Below are 25,400 nucleotides of genomic sequence, written 5' to 3' on the forward strand. Positions count from 1 at the left end.
CTAAGGGATCAAGGGTTAGTGTTAAAATGACAACCTTATTTAATACTTTATTTTGTAAATGCTTATTGTTTTCCTTCTTGTTCTGTATCCTTAATAAAAGGTTATTAAGATTTTGAATGGTGGGTTTGCCAGGGGACTAAGCAGGCTGAGGTCTGTGTACTTGGAACCCTGAACCATGTTTAAAACTGTGAATAGTGTACAGTGACCCTTGAACCCAGGGAGTGGCATGCAGATAAGAAATGAGAAGCAGGGCTTCACTTCCGCACTGAGCTGCCCCTGACACACGCAGAACCAGAGGACACATCTGGGAGGGGGCTGCAGATGGTGCTTCTTCCCACAGCCTGCAAGGTAAGTGACAGGCTTTTCCTGGGCTCTTTCCACCTCCCTCCCCCACGGAGGAGAGCTGGAGGCCTGAGATTGGGGTGGGGTGGGGGCAGAATCTCCCCAAAGTGCAGCTTTCCGGGTGGAAGGCAGATTGAAAGTGAACGTGAGGGGTGGGGTGGGAGGAGGCAATGCAGTCTGTGACGCTGCAGCAGGGCTTTTCCATTCTCTGCCAAGGAGTCCGAGATAGTTACATGAACTCAGTAAAGGACGTCAGAAAACAGGCTTAAGTCAGCCCCCTGAGGGCTCTTTGAAGGGGACAGGGGACCAGGACTACACCCAGCCCTGATGTACACACCTCGTATCCTTTGCAGGTCAGCACAGCAGGGCCTTGTCATACATACTCATCACTGAGTTACATGAGCCCAGGGAGCTGCATGGAGTGACACTTGGATAGATCTGACCATTGATTTAGAGCAAATGAAAGGGAATGACGGGGAACGGAAACATGTTCTATTTAGAATGGACCATTTAATATAAAGCATTCTCTAAACTACAGTTCTCCACTCAACTCCTGATGCAGTCAGAACCCACTTTGATTTAACAAAGTTATCTTGCCAGAAGGACACCTTATTTGCAAAGGTGGAACACTGGCCCCAGCAGGGACTGGTTGCCTCATTGCTCAAGCACTGTGGAGCCTTTCCCCTGCAGGTTTCCAGTTCGATTCCTACCCAGCACAATTAGGATTAAAAGTTATTCCCATCTAATGGCTGTCTGGGCGCCTGGAGATGAGTTTGGTGGGTCCAAATTCCAGCTCCCACATCACTGTGCTTAGCACTGGATTGTGAAATGTACCTGCGCCAGCTTTGATCAAACTAGCATGCTAAAAACAGCAGTGTAGCTGCAGTGGCACTGGCTAGCTACCCAGGAACATATCTACGGACTCAGACAGGATGTACTCAGATGGCCAGCCCATGTTACCCCCCCAGCTCACTGGCTGCACTTCTGGTTTTAGTGCAGTAGCTCGCTCAGGGCTAGCACATGCAGCTCTACCCAAGCTGGACATTACACCTCCTGCTGCAGTGCAGACGTACCCTGTATCTTCTGATGTGTTTGTACAGTGCCCTGCACAATGGGGTCCCAATCGTGGGTAGGTCCTTTAACAAGAGCTCCTGCAGCAGCAGCTGAAAGCTAGTGCTGTACCCCGAATGGACTGTACGGGACCATAATGCCCCCACTGGGGCGACTTCACACGCAGGTCTGATGTCACGCTCTTTGGAAAGTGCTATTTTGTTCCACAAAATGGCACCCTCCATGCAGTGTGACCTCGCGTGTGTGTTGAGTGCAAGGACATGTTCTGTGGAGGATGCCGTTGTGCGAGCAAAATGGCATCCTCCAGGCTGCAAAAGTGCCGGAATACCATTCTGGAGTATTCTGGCTCCATCACCCCTGCGGCTGAAATGGCCCAATTGTGAGAGTTGCGTGCACTAGGTGTCACACCTGGTGGGGCTGGTGGGAGAAGGTCAGCAATTTGCAGACAGACCAAACCCCATGATGTCATCATTTTTTAATTTCATCACGTTTGAACTTTTGGCGTTAGCAATACTGCGGTTCGTAGAGCTTTGTAGAGCTTGCTGAGGTTTGTGAAGGCAAATCCCTGGATTGATGCTGAATGTTATTAATTCCGAGACAGGAGCCCTTTATGGAGGGCATCAACTGTCTTCATAGATTTCTCCGAAGACGTAAAACACTAAGAACAAAATGTGAGACTGTCTTAGCTGTAGAGCGAAATGATCTCCCTGCCTCTGTCTGACGAACATTTTCCTCTCCGTAAACTTTCCAGAGAGACAACGGCGCAGAGGGAATAAAATGGCTTCCAAACAAAGGTCTGCGGCAACCGAAGGTGAGTGTGACTGATGGGCATATCTCACTATTAATCAAGAATTAAAGGAAAGTAATATAATTAATATCAATCAACATGGATTTATGCAAAATAGATCCTGTCAACGTGGCTTGATATTTTTTTGATGAGTTTGGTTGATAAGGGTAATAGTGGTGATGTAATATAATTAAGACTTTGACTTTCTACCTCATGATATTTTGATGAAAAAACTAGAAAGATATAAAATTAACATGGTGCACAGTAAGTGGCTTAAAAGCTGGCTAACTGATAGGTCTCAACATGTGATTGTAAGTGTGGAATCATCGAGCTGCTGTGTTTCTAATGGGGTCCCGCAGGGATCAGTTCTCAGCCCTATGCTAACTGACAGTTTATCAATGACCTGGAAGAAAATATAAAATCATCATTGCCAAAGTTTGCAAATGCCACAAAAATTGGGGGGTGGTAAATAATGAAGAGGACAGGTCACTGACACAGAGCATGGTAAGCTTGGCGCAAGCAAACAATATGCATTTTAACATGGCTAAATGTATACATATTGGAACAAAGAATGTAGGCTGTACTTACAGAATGAGGGACTAAGCCCTGGGAAGCCGTCACTCTGAAAAAGATTTGGGGGCTCCTGATGGATAATCAGCTGAACATGAGGTCCCAGTGGGATGGTGTGATAAAAAGGGCAATTGTGATCCTTAGATGCATAAACAGGAGAATGCTGAATAGGAGTAGAGAGGTTATTTTATCTCTATATTTGGCACTCGTATGACCAGTACTGGACTCCTGTGTCCAGCTCTGGTGTCCACAATTCAGGAAGGATGTTGATAAATTTGAGAGGATTCAGAGAAGAGTCATAAGAATGATCAAAGGATTAGAAAACAGGTCTGATAGTGATAGACTCAAAGAGCTCAATCTATTTAGTTTAACAAAGAGAAGGTGAAGGGGTGACGATCACAGTCTATAAGTATCTACATGGGGAACAGATATTTAATAATGGGCTCTTCAATAGAACAGAGAAAGGTCTAACATGATCCAATGGCTGGAAGTTGAAGCTAGAAAAATTCAGAATGGAAATAAGGCGTACATTTTAACAGTGAGAGTCATTAACCACCATGTGCTGTGGTGGATTCTCCATCACTGACAGTTTGTAAATGAAGATTGGAGGTTTTTCTGCTCTAGGAATTATTTGGGGGAATTCTGTGGCCTGCATCATACCGGAGGGCAGACTGGATCATCACAGTGGTCCCATTTGGCCTTGGAATCTGCGAATCATGAACAAAGCAGCATACAAAACAGCATATTGCTCCTACAATAGAGCTCAGCCCCACTGCCATAGCCCCTGCCCCATTCCTTACAGCGCTTCCTCCTAAGGGACTACGCCTAAGGGTGCAGAATGCAGCAGCCCACCTCTTAGGTGATGCTCCTTGGTGGCAGCATGTTTTACTCGTGCTCTAATCTGCTCTGGCTACTGATTGGTTTGTGGGTTGAATAATATAAGGTGCTGGATTTGATATGTGAACTCCTAGGTGGGGTTGGGACCTTGCTGCTTGAGTGACCCCCTTTCTCCTTGTACCAGATTGGCACAGCTGTGATAGGCAGAGGCGCCTGAGCTAGTCCCCCTTGGTTTTAAGGAGAGGGGGCTGGCAGCTGAGCACTCCCTGTGAGGGGCCCTCAGCTCGGGAACAGCTTTCCCACCAGCCTGAAATAGACCAGGTCTATTGACCTTCCAACCATGCTGCAAGAAACATCTGTTTCCGTGGGGTGTGGAAATCCAGGGGGCAGAAGGGAGTTTGGTGCTCAGTGGGCAATCTCATGCTGTTTTCAGAATATCTGGTTGGGGCATGGATATTTTTAGTAAAAGTCATGGACAGGTCTCGGGCAATAAAGAAGAATTCACGGAAGCTCGTGACCTGTCCATGACTTTTACTAAAAATATCCATGATAAAATGGGAAGGGACTGGGTAGCTGTGGGGTGGCTGGGGAGCTCTGGGGCCCCCACCACCCATGGGGGCTCAGACCTCCAAGGTCCCCTTACCCCCATGGCAGAGGGGAGCTTCAGGGTCCCCCTGCCCCTTCCCCAGCAGTGGGGAACTGTGGGAATCCCCCTGCCTCCCCCACATTTGGGAGCTGTGGGGATCCCCCTGCCCGTTCCCCAGTGGTGGGGAGCTGCGGGAATCACCCTGCCGCCTCCACATTTGGGAGCTGTGGGGATCCCCCTGCCCCATGGTGGCGGTGGGGAGCTGCTGGGATACCCCTGCCCTGCGGCGGGGAGCTGCCAGGATACTCCTGCTCCATGGCAGCAGCGGTGGGGAGCTGCAGGGATCCCCCGCCCCCCCGGGCGGTAGTGGGAGCTGCCAGGATCCCCATGCCCCGCGGTGGGGAGTTGCCAAGGTCTTCTGCCTCGCGGTGGCAGCGGAGAGCTGCTGGAGTCCCCCTGGCCCCACGGCAGTGGCCGGGGAGCTGCCAGGGTCCTCCTGCCCCGTGGCGGTGGCTGGGAGCTGCCAGGGTCCCCCTGCCGCCGCAGCTGGAGGGGAACTGCGGGGATCCCTCTGTCCCCCATAGTGGTTGGGAAATGCAGGGTACACGCCTGCCTGCAGTGGCGGGGAGCTGCAGGGTACCCCCCGCTGCCCAGGGCAGCTGGGAGCTTGTGGGCACTGCTGCCTCAGGCGGCGGGGGTACCTCACAGCTCCCTGCCACTGCAGGAGGCAGCTCCCTGCCACCAGGGCTGAAGTCACAGAGGTCTTTGGAAGTCACGGATTCCGTGACTTTTGCGACCTCCGTGACAAAATTGTAGCTGTATTTATGATCTGTATTACTGCCGCAGCTAGGAGCCCCAGTCATGGATCCCCAGCCCGTTGTGCTACGTGCTGTACAAACTACAGCCTTAGCTACGAGCCACTTCTAAGTTTTTTTTATAATTGAATAGTCTAATCTGGGCAAAGGCTGAGAGGAGAGTATCTGTGAGCTCCCCACAGCTCATGCTCCTGCCCAACTCCCTACTGCATCAACCGCTGTGATCACAGCGGAGTGTGGCTGACGGGCTCCTCTCATTACGGACCAAGCAGCACTCTGCCTGCAGTACAGCTGAGCTCTGGGATTAGAGATCACAGAACGGGCACGAGTCCATGCCAGTCAGTAAGAGCCACGGTGTCTAAGTGCTGGTCCTCTCCACAGGTGATGTTAAAGCCTTCAGCAAACACATGGATAATTATAGCCCTTGGGAGCTGAGGAGGCTGAGCGAGCACTTCCGCCCTGACATGGTCTATGTCATAGAGAACGACATTCCCATGGTGCTGCAGGAACTCACCCACAGACGCGTCATCACTGCACAGCAGGCCCAGGTACAGCACCCTGCATACAACACTGGACTCCCGGCTAAAGCTGCCATTCCAATTTCCCTAGAGAAACCTTGTCCGTGGATATCAGGGCAGATAGGGTTTGGGCACACCGCGTTGTCTTTTTCCAGGGCAGGAGAGTGTCTAGGGCTGCTGCTGGCCATACATGCCATGACATGCAGAGATAACAACAGGCTCCAGGAACTTCTGCTGGTCTTGCACTGAGCATGCTCACGTGGACTAAGCATGCTCAGTAACACTGCTGAAGCCAGCTGCCCACACTCTGCTCCCTCTCTCTGCGTGCTGCACTGGATCTGACCGGCAGCCTGTACAGCAGGCTCCGATCGAACTGCCCAATAACCATAGACCCGTTAGAAGCGAAGGCAGCCGGCCAGGTTTATTGTCGACAAAGCACAGTATTAGTGCCCTATACTTGCTACAAGTACACGTACGACATGTATGCCTGTGACAATGGACGCAGGTCAGTCAGTGGCAGGACTTTCCCCTGCCCCCGAGGCCAGCCGAAGACACTCCCTCTGAGGCCTGGTCTCCACGGTGTGTGTGGTTTCAGAGTAACAGCCGTGTTAGTCTGTATTCGCAAAAAGAAAAGGAGGACTTGTGGCACCTTAGAGACTAACCAATTTATTTGAGCATAAGCTTTCGTGAGCTACAGCTCACTTCATCGGATGCATACTGTGGAAAGTACAGAAGATCTTTTTATACACACAAAGCATGAAAAAATACCTCCCCCCACCAACAGGAGAGTGGGGTGGGGGGAGGTATTTTTTCATGCTTTGTGTGTATAAAAAGATTTTCTACACTTTCCACAGTATGCATCCGATGAAGTGAGCTGTAGCTCACGAAAGCTCATGCTCAAATAAATTGGTTAGTCTCTAAGGTGCCACAAGTACTCCTTTTCTTCCTGTGTGTGTATGGATCTAAGTGCCGCAACTTCAGCTATGTGAATAACATAGCTGAAGTCGACGTACTTAGATCTACTCAGCGTGGTGTCTTCACTGCGGTGAGTCGACAGCTGCCGCTCCCCCTTCGACTCCGCCTGCACCTCCCACGCTGGTGCAGTACAGGAGTCGACGGGAGAGCGCTCGGGGGTCGATCTATTGCGTCTAGACAACCTGGCGGGTAGTATAGGCATACCCTGAGATACCTCTTTATACACCCATACAAACAAGCTACATATTGCCCCTCTGATGAAGTTAGTTACAGCCCCCTAAGGTGGTTTGTTACCACTCATTACCTTGTACTTGTTGGTTTGATCAAAACATCTCTATCCATCACACTGAGGGCAGGGTGACCAGATGTCCCAATTTTACAGGGACAGTCCCGATTTTTGGAGCTTTTTCTTATATAGGCTCCTATTAGCCCCCACTCCCTGTCCCGATTTTTCACGCTTGCTATCTGGTCACCCTAACTGGGGGTCAGTGTGTCCTTGTATCATCTTTGGGGAGTGTGTTTGTCCCATACTTGGTATCGGGATGTTCTGGTACCATCCTTCTGGAATGTGTTTGCATGAGTGTCCTGTGCCGAGCACTTCTCGGGGATGTGTGTGTTTTTGCTAAACCAGTCTTGGTCTTGCCAGATTCTGTGAGGCTGCACGCAGACAGAGCCTGACTTCTGCGCACAGCCTGTCTCTTGCTCACTTTGCTTTATATTAGGAAGGCTTGACCGCTACTTTAGTTCAGGCCTCAGGCCCCGTATTGGGCTCTGACACAAGGCTTTGTGTCTCAGGCTCCCTTTCAGCTACAGCAGGCATGGGTCGGCTCTGTCTCTGCATGCAAGAGTGTTTTCTGAAAGAGAAACAATCCATTCATTCCATTCCCTTAATTATAATTCCTGAGGAGGCCACTAGAAGGGTCTGTAAGAGTAGGACCCCCTACCCCACACCTCTTCTAGCAATGGAAATGCTTCAGTGTCCCAAATCTCGGTTGATTTGGGGAGTGAGAGCGGGGGGTGGTCTATCAGTGCCACATGCAGCCTTTACTCCATCACCAGGTCACTCTGCTATGGCAGAGCCTTTTGTTGCCCTTATAATCATGGACCAACTGCCCAGATGGTCACTTTCAGGATGTAGCCCTTGGCCATTAGGATGTTATGGGCCACTGATAAGGCCTCAAGTGGAGTACTGGGTCCAGTTCTGGGTACCACACATTGGGAAAGATGTGGACAAATTAGAGACAGTCCAGAGAAGAGTAACAAAATTAATTAAAGGTCTAGAAACCATGACCTACTCTGAAAGATTTTTTTAAAAGGGTTTGTTAGGTCTGGAGAAGAGAAGACTGAGGGGAGACATGATAACAGTCTTCAAGTATGTAAAAGCTTGCTGTAAAGAGGAGGGTGATAAACTGTTCTCTTTAACCACTGAGGATAGGACAAGAAGCAATGGGCTTAAATTGCAGCAAGGGCAGTTTACGCTGGACGTTAGGAAAAATTTCCGAATGGTCAGAGTGGTTAAGCACTGGAACAAATTACCTAGGGAGGTTGTGGAATCCTCATCATTGGAGGTGGTTAAGAACAGGTTAGACAAACACCTGTCAGGGATGGTTTGGATAATACTGAGCCCTGAGTCAGTGGTAGAGACTGGACTAGATGATCTATCTAGGTCAGAGGTGCCCGCGGGACCGTCCTGCCCGGCCCCTGAGCTCCTTGCCCGGGAGGCTCGCCCCTGGCCCCTCCCCCGCTGTTCCTCCTCCCACGCAGCTAAGCCGCCGTGTGGGCAGCGGGGCTGTGAGCTCCTGCCACTCTGAGCGGCATGGTACAGGGGCAGCAGTGGGGGGGTTGGGTAGCAGGTCCCGAGGGGCAGTCAGGGCACAGGGAGCAGGGGGCGGTTGGATGGGGTGGAGGTTCTGGGGAGATCAGGGGTTGGGGAACGGGGGGGGGTTGGATAGAGCGTGGGAGTCCCGGGGGGCCTGTCAGGGGGTGGGGGTGTGGTTAGGTCGGGGAGTCAGGGTACAGGGAGCAGGGGGGTTGGATAGGGGGTGTGATCCAGGGGGGCAGTTTGTGGCAGGGAGTCCCAGGAGGAGGCGCTCAGGGGACGAGAAGTGGGAGGGGGCGAATAGGGGGCAGGGGCCAGGCTGTTTGTGGGGCACAGCCTTCCCTACCAGGCCCTCCGTACAGTTGCGCAACCTGATGTGGCCCTCAGGCCAAAAAGTTTGCCCACCCCTGATCTAGGTCCCTTTCTGTCCTCCATATCTATGATTCTATGTCACTCTTCTGATTACTATTATAGAAGCTCCCCCTCCCCTGCCCTGCCATTGCAGTCTGCTTCTGATTCTTCCGCCTCTTGTGTCCCTCTGTGTTTTAGGATTATAGTGGCTGGGAGAAGAACCATGACTCAACCAGCACCGCAGAGAAGCTAGTGGGTGATATTTTCGCTGTGAGCTATGCCGTGAGGCTGGGTCTCTGGGAGTGTCTGTTTGCTCTGCAGAGCAGGTGGGCTCACCCCAATCTCCATGGGATGCTGGATGAAATAATTCAGAACGGTAACGTACCCATCGCACCGAGTGGGAAACAAGTCAACTGGGGGAATCCATGGGAACCTATGTTCTTCACTACAGGCTTTTCCTTGCCAAGCCCTCAGATCAAGGCTGTTTTCTGTGGGGTTCATTAATTAATCATAAGCTATGTCTTCACTGCATGCTAAGCACAGGGTAATTTAACCTGTGGTAGCCTAACTCACCACAGTGTGACCACACTACGATGCTGTCATGCCCTGCGCCTGCACTGGTGCCATAGCGGGCTGTGACACAGCTATATGGGCATGTATGCCAAGATCCATCTGTGATGGTTCTTGGGGTACTCAGTAATGTAAGTCACCCCTCTGCCTCCACCGTGAGGGTGTCTGGCTTGTGCTTAACTGGGTGTCAGCTCCCTGACACCATGAGCCTATTACCACGTGAGCAATCTCCTCCAGGCTATGCCAGCCCTTACATTGCCTTGCAGGCTAACACTAGGTGCACCCCAGTCCCTGAGCCCCTTTGAAGCGTCCCCCTGGAGTGTCCAGCCTGTCCTCCACTGAACACTCTCAGTGATACCAGGTCTGCTGTCCCCAAGAGAACAATATAAATTATATCTCAGTTATGTCATATTCATATCATAAGCGTATTTTCATAAAGAATATGGAATGACACGTTACAGGAAGTAATTGGGCAGTGTGATTACTAAGTGCAGGATAAAGGGGTGTCTTCCTTGCCTTCTTATATCTCCCGAAGTTTATTGTTTGTCACCAGAGTCATGACAACCCCCATAACTTATTCTTTGGGTGAGCTGCCTCCCTGTTGACTTCATATGTAAATAGAGTTTCTATTGTCTTGGCTTACAATGTTTAATTTACATGTGGACAGGTGAATAAACATCTTTGATCTGACAGAAAACCTATTTGTCAACTCTGCCTTGACACAGACTTTAGGAACATATTTTCAGTATACCTCACAACTCATAGAATCATAGGACTAGAAGGGACCTCGAGAGATCTTCTAGTCCGGTCCCCTGCACTCAAGGCAGGACTAAGTATAATCTAGACCATCCCTGATGTGTACTTCTCTAACCTGATCTTAAAAATCTCCAGTGATGGAGATTCCACAACCTCCCTAGGTAATTTATTCCAGTGCTTAACCACCCTGACAGGAAGTTTTTCCTAATGTCCAACCTAAACCGCCCATGCTGCAATTTAAGCCCATTGCTTCTTGACTTATCCTCAGAGGTTAAAGAGAATAATTTCTCTCTCTTATCCTTGTAACCACCTTTTATGTACTTGAAAACTGTTATGTCCCCCCTCAGTCTTCTTTTCTCCAAACCCAATTTTTTCAATCTTCCCTCCTAGGTCATGTTTTCTAGACCTTTAATCATTTTTGTCACTCTTCTCTGGACTTTCTCCAATTTGTCCACATCCTTCCTAAAATGTGGCACCCAGAACTGGACACAGTACTCCAGTTGAGGCCTAATCATCACAGAGTAGAGCAGAAGAATTACTCCTTGTGTCTTGCTTACAACACTCCTGCTAATACAGCCCAGAACGATGTTTGCTTTTTTTGCAACAATGTTACACTTTTGACTCATATTAATCTTGTGATCTACTATGACCCCCAGATCCCTTTCCGCAATACTCCTTCCTAGGCAGCCATTTCCCATTTTGTATGTGTGCAACTGATTGTTCCTTCCTAAGTGGAGTAGTTTGCATTTGTTCTTATTGAATTTCATTCTATTTACTTTAGACCATTTCTCCAGTTTGTCCAGATCATTTTGAATTTTAATCCTATCCTATCCAAAGCACTCGCAACCCCTCCCAGCTTGGTATCGGCTGCAGACTTTATAAGTGTACTCTCTAGGCTATTATCTAAATCACTGATGAAGGATATTGAACAGAACTGGACCCAGAACTGATCCCTGCGGGACCCCACTTGTCATGTCCTTCCAGCATGACTGTGAACCGCTAACTACTCTCTAGGAACGGTTTTCCAACCAGTTATGCACCCTCCTTATAGTAGCACTGTCGTAAATATAAAGGGAAGGGTAAACACTTTTAAAATCCCTCCTGGCCAGAGGAAAAATCCTTTCACCTGTAAAGGGTTAAGAAGCTAGGATAACCTCGCTGGCACCTGACCAAAATGACCAATGAGGAGACAAGATACTTTCAAAAGCTGGGAGGAGGGAGAAAAACAAAGGGTCTGTATCTATCTGTGTGATGCTTTTGCCGGGGACAGAACAGGAATGGAGTCTTAGAACTTAGTAAGTAATCTAGCTAGATATGCGTTAGATTATGATTTCTTTAAATGGCTGAGAAATTAAGTTGTGCTGAATAGAATGAATATTCCTGTCTGTGTGTCTTTTTGTAACTTAAGGTTTTGCCTAGAGGGATTCTCTATGTTTTGAATCTAATTACCCTGTAAGGTATTTACCATCCTGATTTTACAAAAGTGATTCTTTTTTACTTTTTACTTCTTCTATTAAAATCCTTCTTTTCAGAAACTGAATGCTTTTTCATTGTTCTTAAGATCCAAGGGGTTGGGTCTGTGGTCACCTATGCAAATTGGTGAGGATTTTTACCAAACCTTCCCCAGGAAGTGGGGTGTAAGGGTTGGGAGGATTTTGGGGGAAAAGACGTTTCCAAACAATGCTTTCCTAATAAAAATAAACCCAGATATGGTTTGGTGGTGGCAGTGGAAGTCCAAGGGCAAAGGGTAAAATAGTTTGTACCTTGGGGAAGTTTTAACCTAAGCTGGTAAAAGTAAGCTTAGGAGGTTTTCATGCAGGTCCCCACATCTGTACCCTAGAGTTTAGAGTAGGGAAGGAACCTTGACAAGCACCAACTAGGTTGTATTTCTCTAGTTTGTTTGTGGGGTCATGCAAGACAGTATCAAAAGCCTTAGTAATGTCAAAATATACCACATCCACCGCTTCCCCCCTATCCACAAGGCTTGTTACTCCCTTCCTCCCTGAGCACTCCCTTCCTGGACATTTTCTACTTTCTGGGCTAATCCAGCCCATTTCCTGTCTATCAATTATGCACAGCTTGCCCCCAGGTTTAGTGTAGGGCGATTGAATTGGCGATCCAGTGATCAGAGTACTGGTCTACCTGCTGCTGCCCAGCACTCCATCACAGGGGCAAGGGAATGTGGGGAGCAGGAAGGAGATCGATGGGGGAATACAGGGGAATGTGAGGTACAGAATGGAGGAGCCAGTAGTAGGGGAGGGCAACACAATGGTTCTTTGGGTCCAATGTCACTGAGACCTCATTAGCCTGCAGGTCCTGAGATCCAAAACATGGAGCCCCACAGGTGGAATTCAGAGTTGGACTGGATCTATTGGAGCTGCTAACGTACAAGCATTGGGTACACTCTTCCCGGCCAGCTAACAGCGCAGTCTGTATCTCTCTCTCTGTTTAGGTCACAATCTGTTACTGGAAATTCTCCTGAATGAATCAGGACACGCCCTTGACCCAGAACTGAAAGGTACCGTGAGGGAACTGAACTGCACTTAACTCTGCCAACACTGTGTCTCTTGTCAAGCCAAGAAGGGCTCGATCACAGGCCTGCCCTGGGGGCAGTGTGGAGGCTGCTGGCCCCAGAGGGAGTGCTGAGAGGCATTGTGCTTCAATGGGGCACAGTTCCTCTTGGTGTTCCGCAGCCTGTGGGGGAGCATGTCTTCTGCTTCCCCCATCCAAGGGATGCAGCATATACCTGTGTGTCCAACTAGCTCTGGTGTGCAGTGTAGAGGAAGGACAGGACTATAGCCTTGCATCCTGCCTGCTCCGCTGGGGGTTTGTATCCCAGGAGGCACTAGGAGGGAGCAAACCTGGTCACACTGTCTGAAGTGGCTCATGACTGTGAGTGCGCACCTCAGGGCAGACTGTCAGAAAACAGAGAAGAGACCTCACACTGGTGGTGTGTTCTATGATTAGATTGCACCAAGCCAGTGACAAATGTGAACTCTTGGATCACTATCTCAGTCTTACCATAGAGTCACAGACAGTCCCCTTAGACTCTCTAGTCTATCTTGCCACCCAGACAAACTGGACTTTGTGATAAAAGGTCACTTAAACCAGAAATCACACCACATCAGGTTACTGCCAGTCCTAAGAAACCAGTCACTTACCCCAGATCAATGGGTACTCTAGATCTTAGGCCAAAGACAACATTGGTAGCCAATTCTATAGTAAACTAAAGCTTTATTAGCTAAGAAAAGGAAATGCGAGTTATTGAGAGGTTAAAGCCAGTAAACTATGCACACAGGTGAGTCACAGTTTGTAATTCAAAATGGTGGCAGTGATGTAACAAACTGCCAGTTTCCCGAAAGTCTTTTCTGGGTATCCAAATTTTCTCTGGGGATCTCTGCTTTGCCTCTGTCCCTCTGCTCAAGTGCAGGGATTCTGGTAAGTTTCTGTTCCCTACTGGATTACATGAGCTGGACCAGGTAGTGCAGCGGTGTCCTGTCAGACTCAGGGCAAATTCTAGTAGAACTATTCATGATCAGACCCAGCAGAGGAGAGAGATGAAACAAGTGAGTCCAGAGCAACCATCCACCTAATCCCCTCACCCTATTGTCTGATTAGAGCACAATTTAGAGGAGAAGTTTTTCTATCAAACTTCCATTTACTAACCCTCAAAAAACAAACAGTGATGAGGTGAGGGAGAGGGGAAATAACCATATTTCTCCTTTTCAGCTTGTCAAGTAGAGCACAAAGCCAAACTCTGTGATCTCACAGGGATGATGAAGGAAAACAAGATGCCAGGGCGATCTGAAGGGCAGATTTTCCCCATCTCTAACCGATACGTGGAGCTCAAGGTCATCTCAGACCGTCACTTCAAGAAGCAGACACACCAGGAGCACGAGGCCCTAGCAGCAGCTGGGGAGCTGAATGAATATCGCCTTCAGAGAAGAATAAAGAATGAGCTGGAGCGCATCACCCCTGACCGGCTCTTCCGTTGGTGCTTTCGAACCCACCATGTCCCCCTGTCTGTGATGGTGAGCGGAGTAGCTGGCGTAGGCAAGACAACCCTGGTGCAGAAATTCATCTTTGACTGGGCAACGGGGAAGCACTACCAGAAATTTGCCTTTGTTTTCTTCTTCAAGTTCCGGGACCTGAACACTATTACTGAGAAGAGGAGCCTAGAATCTCTGATCTGTCAAACATATCCACACCTCCAGTACAAGCTCCCAAGAGTCCTGGAAGACCCTGAGAAGTTGCTCTTCATCTTTGATGGCTTGGATGAGAGCAAGACTGATCTGAAATTAAGCAGAGGTGGATCCCAGGAGCTGTGTATGAACCCAGGGGATGTGAAGCCAGTTACTGTGATTGTCACCAGCCTGCTGAATCAGACTCTGCTGAAGGGATGTTCTGTGCTGCTGACCAGCCGCCCCAGCAAGTTGACCAGTTTGGAGGCTGGAGTCTTCCATAGGGTGGCCAGTATCGTGGGCTTCCTCTCCAAGGAAAGGGAAAGATACTTTTCCATGTTCTTTGGAGATGAGCGAGTCTCCAGAGAGGCCTTTGCATATGTGAGGGACAGTCAGGTTCTGTACACGCTGTGCTACAACCCGTCTTACTGCTGGATCACATGCACGGCCCTGAAACCCTGCTTCATTGCCAGGGCAGGGAGACCACAGCCTGCACCCAAAACAGTGACCCAGCTCTTTGTCAGCTACGTCACCCATATTATGGCCAATCACACCCAGGAGCGGCCTGAGCCTCAGAGGATGCGAGATACATTGGTAAATGTCGGACGGTTGGCTGAATACGGCCTCACATATCGCACACTTGTCTTTCAGCCGCACTACTTACAGGTTGCCAATGTGGAGTTTTCTCCCTTCCTCAGTGGCTTCTTGGTGGAGAACCCTCAAACTGATGACTCTGCCCAGGTGACCTACTCCTTCCTTCACCTCACCATCCAGGAGTTCTTTGCTGCCCTCGTGCATTACCTCGATTACAAGGAGGACAAGTTCAGAGACACAATGGATAAAGCCAGGTCCTGTAAGGAAGGTGATTATGAGATCTTCTCTCGCTTCCTGGCTGGGCTCTCCCATCCTGCAACCAAGATGCCCCTGGAGAAATATGTGGGGAAGTTCTCTGCAGAGGCAACTTGCAAGGTTATTGAGTGCCTCAGTGAGATGAACTATGAAGAGCTGCAAAGCAGAGAAGATCCTGAAGGGAAGAGAAGGCTGATGAATTTATTGAATTTGCTGTTTGAATCCCGGAACAGCCAACTTGTGCGTGATGTGTTGGGCAAAGATGCCCACATGGACTTCTCAGAGTTATACCTCATGCCAGTGGATTGCACAGTCCTTGCCTATGTTCTGAGTTGCTGTGAAGAAATACAGCGCCTAACCCTAGATTCCTGCTTCATCCAGAACGAGGGCCTGGAGCGACTCGGACCGGAGCTGCACAAAGTCAGAGAACTGAGGTAGGAAAAGAGGTTGTATATAAAGTTTAAAATATCAGGGACTTGACATGTCAGTGGCCTCAGCAGTGCTGTCAGGCAGACAACAGTGTTACTGATACAGAGGTTACACCATTCAGTAACATACAACCAAACCCATCCTATCATAATGAATATGTATACGGGGCTAATTAAGATTACACAGACAACCTTAAATACTGGCATGTCAGTGTTCCCTCCCCACTCTGAGCTCTAGGGTACAGATGTGGGGATCTGCATGAAAGACCCCGTAAGCTTATTTCTACCAGCTTAGGTTAAAAACTTCCCCAAGGCACAAATACCTCCTTGTCCTTGGAATGGTATCGCTGCCACCACCAAGTGAGTTAGACAAAGATTTAGGAAAAGGACCACTTGGAGTTCCTGTTTCCCCAAAATATCCCCCAAGCCCCTTCACCGCCTTTCCTGGGGAGGCTTGAGAGTAAACAAGGTGAGCATAGACCAGACCCTTGGGTTTTTAGGACACTAAAAACCCCAATCAGGTTCTTAAAAACAGAACTTTTATTATAAAGAAAAAAAAGTAAAAGAAACACCTCTGTAAAATCAGGATGGAAGATAATTTTACAGGGTAATAAGATTTAAAACAGAGGATTCCTCTCTAGGCAAAACTTTAAAGTTACCAAAAAACAGGAATAAACCTCCCTCTTAGCATAGGGAAAATTTACAAGCTAAAACAAGATATACTCAAATGCATTTCCTTGCTATTACTGACTATTTCTGTAATTTTAGATGTATCATTCAGTAGGAGCTGTATTACTTGGTCTGTCTCTTTTTGTGTCTCCGGAGAGAACACACAAACACAAAACAAAAACCTTCCCCCACAGATTTCAAAGTATCTTCTCCCCTTATTGGTCCTTTTGGTCAGGTGCTAACCAGGTTATCTGAGTTTCTTAACCCTTTACAGGTAAAGGAGGGACTTTATGCTACCCTCAGCTGTATGTTTATGACATGGCATTTCCTAAATTTTGAGTGCTTCACTTTGCAACCTTAATAATGTTCTTTTAACTTAGACCTGTGTTTTGTGTGTGTGTAATTTCCTAGGTTTTAGAAAAAGCAAACAAACACCCCCCCCCAGAAATCCCATTGTGTTGCCTCTTATTGACAGCCACATAGGCTATTAGCAGGGTCTAGATCCATTGCACAGACCTCTACCACTTGACCTAACTGAGTAACTGGTAACAGTAGTAGGTTGTCACCCTCTGTGTCGTCTCTAAGGATGAGACACCTTGCCACTGGATTTTACAGCTATTTGCTGACAGCGAGGAATGGTTAGACTCAGGAATCTTGGGGTCCATTCCAGACTTTGGAGGGGAGTGTGCTCTAGTGGGCACAGACTCTTCTGCTGTTTTCCTCCATCCTGTCATAGTCAGGTCAGGTCTCTTCTCTACCTGTGGTCCTTGTTCCAGTTCCATTCTCCTTGCCTACCCAGTCCCAGTCTCCACTACTCAGGCTTCACCTCCCAGTCTCAGTCACCTTGCCCAGCCAGTCCTAGTCAGTCCCTCCAGGCTTGTTGTCCAAGTCCCACACTCCCCCACAATCCCAGTCTCTCCCTTTCCCTAGGCCCAGTCCCAGTCTCCTTGCCCAGCCAGTCCCAGTTCCCGATGCCCGGCTCCTTGTCTGAGCTGTCTCTCCCCTCTGCCGACACTGGTTTCCAGTTCCAGTTTCCATCTATGGGCTCCTCATTCAAACTCAGTTACTGCCCTGCCCCAGGCGTCCCCAGCTCCTTATCCAGTTTCTTTGCCCAGCAATCAGTCTCAATCTACCCTATCCGCCACCAGCTCCCAGTCTCCTTGCTCAGCCAGTCCCAGTCTCCCCTCAACTCCCAGTCCCAGTCTCTCTCCCCACTCCAGTCCCAGTCTCACCATACTCGTTGTCCCAGGCTACTCCTTTCCTTCACCCTGGTCTGGCTTTTGTCTTTTCTGCATTCAAATCAGGCATCCTCCTCCTCTGTGCAGCCTGGGCCCCAGCAGGAGAGATAATGGGGACATTGATGGGCTGGTTCCTTGCTCCGAGTTCTGGGTTTTGGTTCCACCTCAGCCCAGAGCAGCTGAAAGCATGCTCAGTTTAGCTCTGTGGGGATGGCGCATGAGCAGTCTGGGCAGCACTAGGAGTGGAGAGAGGCTGGAGCCTGCTCAGCGAGGATGGGATCTTGGGAGCTTTTAGCTGTTAAGCTCTACCAGTCCCTGCTGAGCATGTGCAAATTGTAATTTTTCATTTGTAACAGAGCTGGAGATGGATTCCAGAAGTCCTGCTTGTCAGTCTTGTGCCTTATCCACAGGTCCATGCTGTCTTAGTAAACAGTACTCCTCCAAGGGACTGAAGAGGAAGCTCAGCCCAGGATTTTAGCTTTGAAGCTAACGCAATGTGTCTGAGTCCAAGCCTGTAATTCTCTCTATTCATTTCCCCTCCAGCCTCTCAGACAACGATTTGAAGGATGACTCAATGAAGAATATTTGCTCTGTACTAAAGCATCCAGACTGTAGGCTAGAAGACCTGAGGTAACGTCATGCTTGTTTTCTGTCTGTGTCCTCAGAGTAATTCAGTGTTTTTGATTTCCAAATAAGTGATATGCCTGCAGTTGTACTGTCTTGTTCTGGGGTCTTGTCCTATCTTCAAAAAGCTAAGTGGCATTGGACCCGATGAGTGACTCACCAGGCAAAGCTGGCATGCTGTGTGAAGTGGGGATGATCACGTACTATGTGGCCTGGCACTCTTCCCTTTCAGGCACTGCTCAACCAATATCCCAGCAAGGGCTTTGCTACGGAGACACAAAACTTAGGTCCCTCCTGGGTGCTTGTGACCATTAAAGTTCCCGTGGCGGCCTTCACAAGATTAGAAGCATCAAATCTCATGACCTGGTCAAATTCTAATTGGATTTGTTGAACTCTGTTTCCCTAAATGCCCTCCGCTGTTTCTGTTTGTTAGAAAAGTCTTCACTAATTGCTCTAGCCTGTAAGTGATATTGCTGAATGCTGCTACGCAGCTTCTGGTCCCCACTGCAGAGGTGACGGCTTTTCAGTACGGGGTGAAATCATTCCTGTAAATAATACTATACTGTGTTAATTCTGAATGTCCAAATTAGGGAATAGTTAAGATACAAACTCCTCTTGGCTTATAAAATATTGAGGGTCATCTCACTGGTCATTGGAGAAGCATAATTATTCATAGATTTGCAACAACATACTGGATTTTCCCTGTACCCTCAAAACTGGTTGAATACATTTCTATATGAAAGGAATGCAGCTGAGATAATGGCTCAGGATTTTAGTGAAGCATTTGATACAGTGTATCTCAACATCTCATTTGAAAAATTAATTTATATTGGTTTGGATATGTCAGTATATAGCATGAAAGTGGGCGGAAGGGTAATGATAAACGACCGATCATAATGTTGTGAGGAGGCACTTTGTGGCTTACTCTGTGGACTGGAGTTAGGGCCCATTTTATTTAATATTTTAATAAATTGCTTGGAACAGGGAGTAAAGACCATGTTAATTACATTCAGAGATCACAGTAAATTGGGAGGAGTTGCAAACAGCATTGAGAACAGAAACGATACAAAGGGCTTGTCTACACAAACTAACTGGAAAAACTGAATCAGTTTTAATAGCTACTAAAGTCAGACATTCTTAAATCACCCATAACTTGGATCTGAGAGTTTTAAAAGAGCAGGCTGAGCAGATCACTGGACTGTGAATGTTGAGTTTCAATACATCCTGGAACACTAGGGAAGTTCCAAAGGACTGGAAGAAAGCTAACGTTGTGCCAATTTTTAAAAAGAGGGATGACTCAGATAATTATAGGTTTGTCGGCCTAACTTTGTTTCTGGGCAAAATAATGAAATGGCTGATGGGGCAGAGAAGAGCCATGAGAATGCTTAAAGGATTGGAAAAGAAATTCATGGAGCTCAATCTGTTAGTTTAACAAAGAGAAGGTTAAGGGATGACTGATCACCATCTATAAGTACCTGCACAGAAAACAAGGTAAGTGAGGTAGAATCTTTTATTAGATCAACTTCTGTTGATGGAAGGCACAAGCTTTAGAGCTTCACAGAGCTCTTCTTCAGGTCTAGGGAAGGAAGTAGAGTGTCTGAGCTAAATACAAGTTGGGACTGATTGTTAAGCAGAAGGGGTAATGCGGTCCCTTCTGGCCTTAAAATGTATGAATCTATGAATTCACATTAAATTATTTCAAAGCAAATCTGTGTGTGGATACTCTTATCTCAGAATAAAAAAAAAGTGTCCTATTTCAGTTTAGCCAAAGGCTTTTAGAAAACAAAGTAAGTTAAATCAAAATAGGATAATTTTATTTGGAAATATCAGTGTTCACACAGACTTGTACCAAAATAACAAAGGATGTGAATTAAAATTAAAATGTGAATTATTTCAGTGCAAATCTGTTTGTACTCAAGCCCAAAGGGGCCTAGAGAGATTAAAACCATGGGCAGGAAACAAGTTCAGGTTCAACTTGTACAAACAAAGCTAAGTTTTAGAGTAACAGCATCCGATGAAGTGAGCTGTAGTTCACGAAAGCTTATGCTCAAATAAATTGGTTAGTCTCTAAGGTGCCACAAGTAAACAAAGCTAACACATCCAAGGATAAATCATTCAAAATACATATACCCGATAGGAAGGAGAAACCTAGCAAGCAGGAACAGCTGAAAAAGACTTTGCAACCAGTATGGCCAAGACACTGGAGAATAGATGTTTGGGAACAATCCTACTCTAGCATCCTGGGCATGGACCAGATGCCCCATGTCTAACACTGGATCATAATTCAACGTTACTCTTCCTGAGACTGCCTTTTATTGCACTGTATTGATCCCTCTGCTAGAGTCCCAAAGACAGAATCACATCCCAACATGCAGCCAGCTTGGCTCTCAAAAACACTGTGGAGTACTGGAGCGTCAAACATGTAGTAAGTGAAAAGCTAACGTAACCTTTTCCTGTTTCTTCCTCATTCTGCTCCTATGGCTTCCATCCTTTCTCTGCATTGTGGCTCTTGCATTCCACCCTCATGTGGTTTTCGTTCATTCTGATTTGTCTGCTCCTTCACATCTGGGTGATTCATGGGGCCTCTCTCCTATTCTTTCTTTCATTCTTTGTCCACGACTCCTTTCACCCACCCTCCTGCCCAACTGTCTATTATTCTGGGTACTTTCTCTTTTTGCTTTGTCCTCCTGTTTCTTCTACTGTTTTATTTTCACTCCATTTCCTGACTTGTCATTGTCTTGTTCCTCATCTCCTCTTTATCTTTTCCTCCCTCTCCCTTTCACTCTCTCTCTCTTTTCCACTCTGCTCTCTAGCCTAGGGCAGAACATGTTCACAGAAGAAAGCTGTACAGCCCTGGCCTCTGCCCTCAAGGAGAACCAGACCCTCTTCAGTCTTGATCTGACCAGAAACAAAATGCGGAACACTGGCCTTTCCACCCTGTTAGAGGTGCTTGAGACCCCACAATGCAAGATTCAGAAATTAGTGTAAGTATCAACCTGACGGTGACACTTCTGCCTGAGGGCACTAATGGCTTCTAGAGCATCAGCTTTTTGGTTAAAATGTCCCCCCCCCAAATTTCTGTGGAAAGTGTACACTTTTTTGCAAAATTTTTTCATAAAACCCAAATTTTTACTGAAAAACAGTTTTGACCAGTCCTGGCTGTACGCTGAGCAGAATGAAACCCTGATCAACATTTCTAGGTGTTCTCATAATATGAATATCAATAACAATATAGGGAAGATGGTGGGGAGATGCTCAGATGGGCACAAGCGATTAGATATGAACTGTCAATGTAGCCCAGAGGCTTTTCTCTAATGGATTTGTCCAATGCTCTGACTAGCCTCCAGGAAAATGGTTTATCAGATGACTCCTGTGGGAGACTCTGCTCTGCTCTCTCCAAAAACTCCACCCTCCAGCATCTGAACCTGAGTGCGAATGTTTACACTGATGGGTGCGCAGAAGACATGCATCTCCTTATCCTGACCAGCCCCAGCCTCACCGACATCAGGTAAAATGGCATCAGGTAAAGTGGTGAGCTGGAGCCGGTTCGCACCAGTGCGCGTGAACGGGTTGTTAAATTTTGAAGCAGTTTTAGAACCGGTTGTTAACCTGCTTCCCTGCAGGGGGCGCTGAGGCTTTGATGGGCTCCGGCCGGGAAGTGATGTAATTCCTCCTCCGGCCGCCGGGGGCGCTGCACTGCGGGAGCCATGTGGGCTGCCGCCTGGCCCTGGGCACAAGCCCTGTTGCTGCTGCTCCCCCGACCCCTGGCCCTGGGGCTCCCGATGCTGCCTGGTGGGTCTCCGGCTGCTCTGCTGGGCCTGGGCTGTGTCCTGCTGCTCGGGCTGCTCCAAGCCGCTCTCCCCGTGAGCACCCACCACCCTGCCCACAGCCAGCCCCTGCCCTGCCCGCAGCCAGCCCTGCATCCCCTGCCCTGCCCGCAGCCAGCCCCCCGCTGCACCCCCTGCCCTGCCCACAGCCAGCCCTGCATCCCCTGCCCGCAGCCAGCCCCCCGCCGCACCCCCTGCCCTGCCCTGCCCTGCCCGCAGCCAGCCCCTGCCGCACCCCCTGCCCTGCCTGCAGCCAGCCCTGCACCCCCTGCCTGCAGCCAGCCCCTGCCGTACCCCCTGCCCTGTATTCAGCCAATCCCTGCCACACACCCTCCTTGCCCGCAGCCAGCCCCTGTCTCCAGCCCCAGCCGCACCCCCTGCCCTGCCCGCAGCCAGCCCGTCTCCAGCCACCCCCGCACCCCCTGCCTGCAGCCAGCCCCTGCCGTACCCCCTGCCCTGTATTCAGCCAATCCCTGCCACACACCCTCCTTGCCCGCAGCCAGCCCCTGTCTCCAGCCCCAGCCGCACCCCCTGCCCTGCCCGCAGCCAGCCCGTACCTCCAGCCAGCCCCTTTCCTGTCTCCAGCCAGCCCCACACCCTGTTGCCTCCAGCCAGCCCTGCACCCTCCTGTCTCCAGCCAGCTCCGCACCCCCTGCCCTGCCCACAGCCAGCCCTGCACCCCCTGCCTCCAGCTAGCCCTGCCCCACGCCCCTGTCTGCAGCTGGCCCCACGTCCACTGGTGTCCCGCAGTTCCCAGGGCAGTAACCCTGCACACCAGCCTCAATGATGGGGGCAGGGAGCAGCTGGGACCCACACATGTGCACACCCTAGGGTGACCAGACAGCAAGTGTGAAAAATCAGGACAGGGGGTGGGGGGTAATAGGAGCCTATATAAGAAAAAGACCCCAAAATCGGGACTGTCCCTATAAAATCGGGACATCTGGTCACCCTAGCACACCCCCAGGGAGTGGCGGGGACCCACACATGCGAAACGGAGCTCATTTCTAGTTCAGGCCCATCTTTTTAAAAAAGAACTTTAGGCAGGGTTAATACACACCTGTATTTTCCCAGACAGGTCAGGCTTTTTGGTTCTTAAATCGCCGTCTGGGAGGAATTTTTAACTTTCCTCCTGGGAAAATATGGACGTATGGTAACCCTGTTGGTACAAAAAATACATACTGGGGCACATCCCTTAAACCAGAACTTTGTATAGGGAAGATTTTGGCAGCTCATCACTGCCTTCTACTGTCATAACTCCTGTTCCCTCCATACCCCTCTCCAGTGGATTTATGAAAGAGAGTAATGGTTGTCAGTGGAATTCTTTGCTGATCAGAGAACGGTCTGGGAAGGAGATGTTCAGGGTTGGCCCAACCCATCTGACTTGCTATTGGATTCCTGTGTGCATGCTCATTTGATTGATAATACAGGAGCTCTGTGGATATAGGGGAGAGATGAGCAGTAGTAATAGGAGTCTGGTGGTTGGGATTTAGAAAGTTTTTAGGCTGTCTTGGTGGCTCAGTGCAGGAGACCAATGATGTCAATGGCCAACCATAGCGAAGAATTTGGCTCGGATTTTGACTATATAATAGGGCCACATGGGCACCCCATTGAAAAGATCTCTTCTGCATCCACAAAGATTGATCAGAGGGACAAGAGTTGACCGCTTGACTACTCTAGTCTCTTCCTTTCAAGGCTCCTTTTCCCCCCAGCAAATGTATCTAGATTTTTATACCATGCCCACTGGTGTGGTTTCTTTTTAGCATCTTCCCCACCTTGCTTCCCTCCAATCCACTCACAATGCAGCAGCCAAAATCACCTTCTTTGCTTATGTTTTGGACCCTACCACTCCTGTATTCAGCTCTCTCCACTGACTCCTCTGACCTATAGCATCAAATCACTTTCAGATTATGATCCTCACTTTCAAGGCTCTATGGCCAACATCCCTGATCTTGTAGCGTATCAGATCCCACCTCATCCCTTTCACTTCACCAGCAGTTGCAGCCCACTGTTCTTTGGGTGTTTTCTTCCACTGTTGTGTTTATGCCTCCTTTCAGGCCATCTGCTATGATCTCTCCCAGTGTGCCAGACTCCCATCTTCTTCTCATTTTAATCCCACTGCTTCTGCAAAGCCCACTGATATAAATCCACCTCAGTATCAAGCCAGCACTGCCTCCTTCCATCACAAATATTAAAAAGTTCTTCATGTCCGATTGCTGGCTGTTTTTTTAAATTGCAAAGGTCATTGGGATAGGGACTTGGTCTCTTTAATCTCTTCTACGGCTCCAAGCGCCCTGTTAGGAGGAGAGGCGGAGGGAACTGGGGTTATTTAGTCTGCAGAAGAGAAGAGTGAGGGGGGATTTGATAGCAGCCTTCAACTACCTGAAGGGGGTTCCAAAGAGGTTGGAGCTCAGCTGTTCTCAGTGGTGGCAAATGACAGAACAAGAAGCAATGGTTTCAAGTTGCAGTGGGGGAGGTCTAGGTTGGATATCTGGAAACACTATTTCACTAGGAGGGTGGTGAAGCACTGAAATGGGTTACCTAGGGAGGTGGTGGAATCTCCTTCCTTAGAGGTTTTTAAGGCCTGGCTTGACAAAGCCCTGGCTGGGATGATTTAGTTGGTGTTGGTGCTGCTTTGAGCAGGGGGTTGGACTAGATGACCTCCTGAGGTCTCTTCCAACCCTAATATTCTATGATTTAGTGCTTAACAAATAAAGATAATATTGAATGAGTCCTGCAGTAAGACACTAGCTTCTGTCATGGAGTTGTTTTTGCAGAAAAACGTAAGGTGTGATATAGAAGTTAACTGCAACCTCTCAGAAAGACAGAGAGCATAGAGTCCTATAAACAGACTGATCCTGGAAGACAGATATTCCAGGTCTCTGGTAACATGTCCAATTCCTATAGGAATAGGACAGGACTACTGGCCAAAGTTTGCTTTGTAACAGTACTAGAGTTATACCCATTTGGGTTGTGGGTTCCCAGACAATAACCCTGCGTGTTTTCCCGATTTGTTCCTAGATTGAGTTTGAACGACTTCTCTCCAGCGGTGGAAAGGCAGCTGAGGAGCCTTCAGAGAGAAGGTCTGAAGATTCATATTTAAAGGACTCTTTAATCTGACAGTGCTGCTATGCTCTTCCATCCTGTGAAAACAGCACTTGACTCTGGGAATTGCACCTCTCTGAATGCACTGCCTGGTTTAACCACCACTGGGACGATTTATTGTGGGAGTAAGAAAGTTGGGGAAGGGGTGGCGGGGGGGGGGGGGAATCTGATGCACATTGTGCTACATGTAAAACACCTGGAAATAACTTCCTGGAAACCCTGCCAAAACTTCCATCCCCAGCACTGGTGCAATGGGCTGCTCTTCTAATTCATTTCTTACTGCCATTAGTCGACCTGTTTGTTGGACTGAGATTCACTTACTCAGCAGATGGGTCTAACCAATCTTTATCACGGGAAAACATTCAGTAAGCAGTGATCATTTACAAGTGGGAAGCTCATCAGGATGATCCCATCGCAGTCACTTCCAGCGCTGGACAAAACACCTTCAACCTCCCTTTGTTACAGACTTATTTATGACTTTTTGT

The 25,400-nt window shown here is 48.5% G+C and overlaps 1 protein-coding gene across 1 annotated transcript; it reads left to right on the plus strand.

The window, feature by feature from the left end:
* Window positions 1-210: 210 nt before the first annotated feature.
* Window positions 211-24,913, plus strand: LOC141977263 (NACHT, LRR and PYD domains-containing protein 12-like). Its single transcript, XM_074938654.1, has 10 exons — window positions 211-348; window positions 2,165-2,224; window positions 5,390-5,556; window positions 8,870-9,047; window positions 12,450-12,515; window positions 13,727-15,461; window positions 17,906-17,992; window positions 20,800-20,970; window positions 21,327-21,494; window positions 24,832-24,913. The coding sequence occupies exons 2-10, from the start codon at window positions 2,191-2,193 to the stop codon at window positions 24,911-24,913; spliced, it is 2,688 nt and encodes an 895-aa protein (XP_074794755.1). The 5' UTR covers window positions 211-348; window positions 2,165-2,190.
* The last annotated feature ends 487 nt before the right edge of the window (window positions 24,914-25,400 follow it).

The sequence above is a fragment of the Natator depressus genome, chromosome 24 (genome assembly GCF_965152275.1).
Source record: "Natator depressus isolate rNatDep1 chromosome 24, rNatDep2.hap1, whole genome shotgun sequence".
In the NCBI taxonomy this organism is placed as follows: Eukaryota; Metazoa; Chordata; order Testudines; family Cheloniidae; genus Natator; species Natator depressus.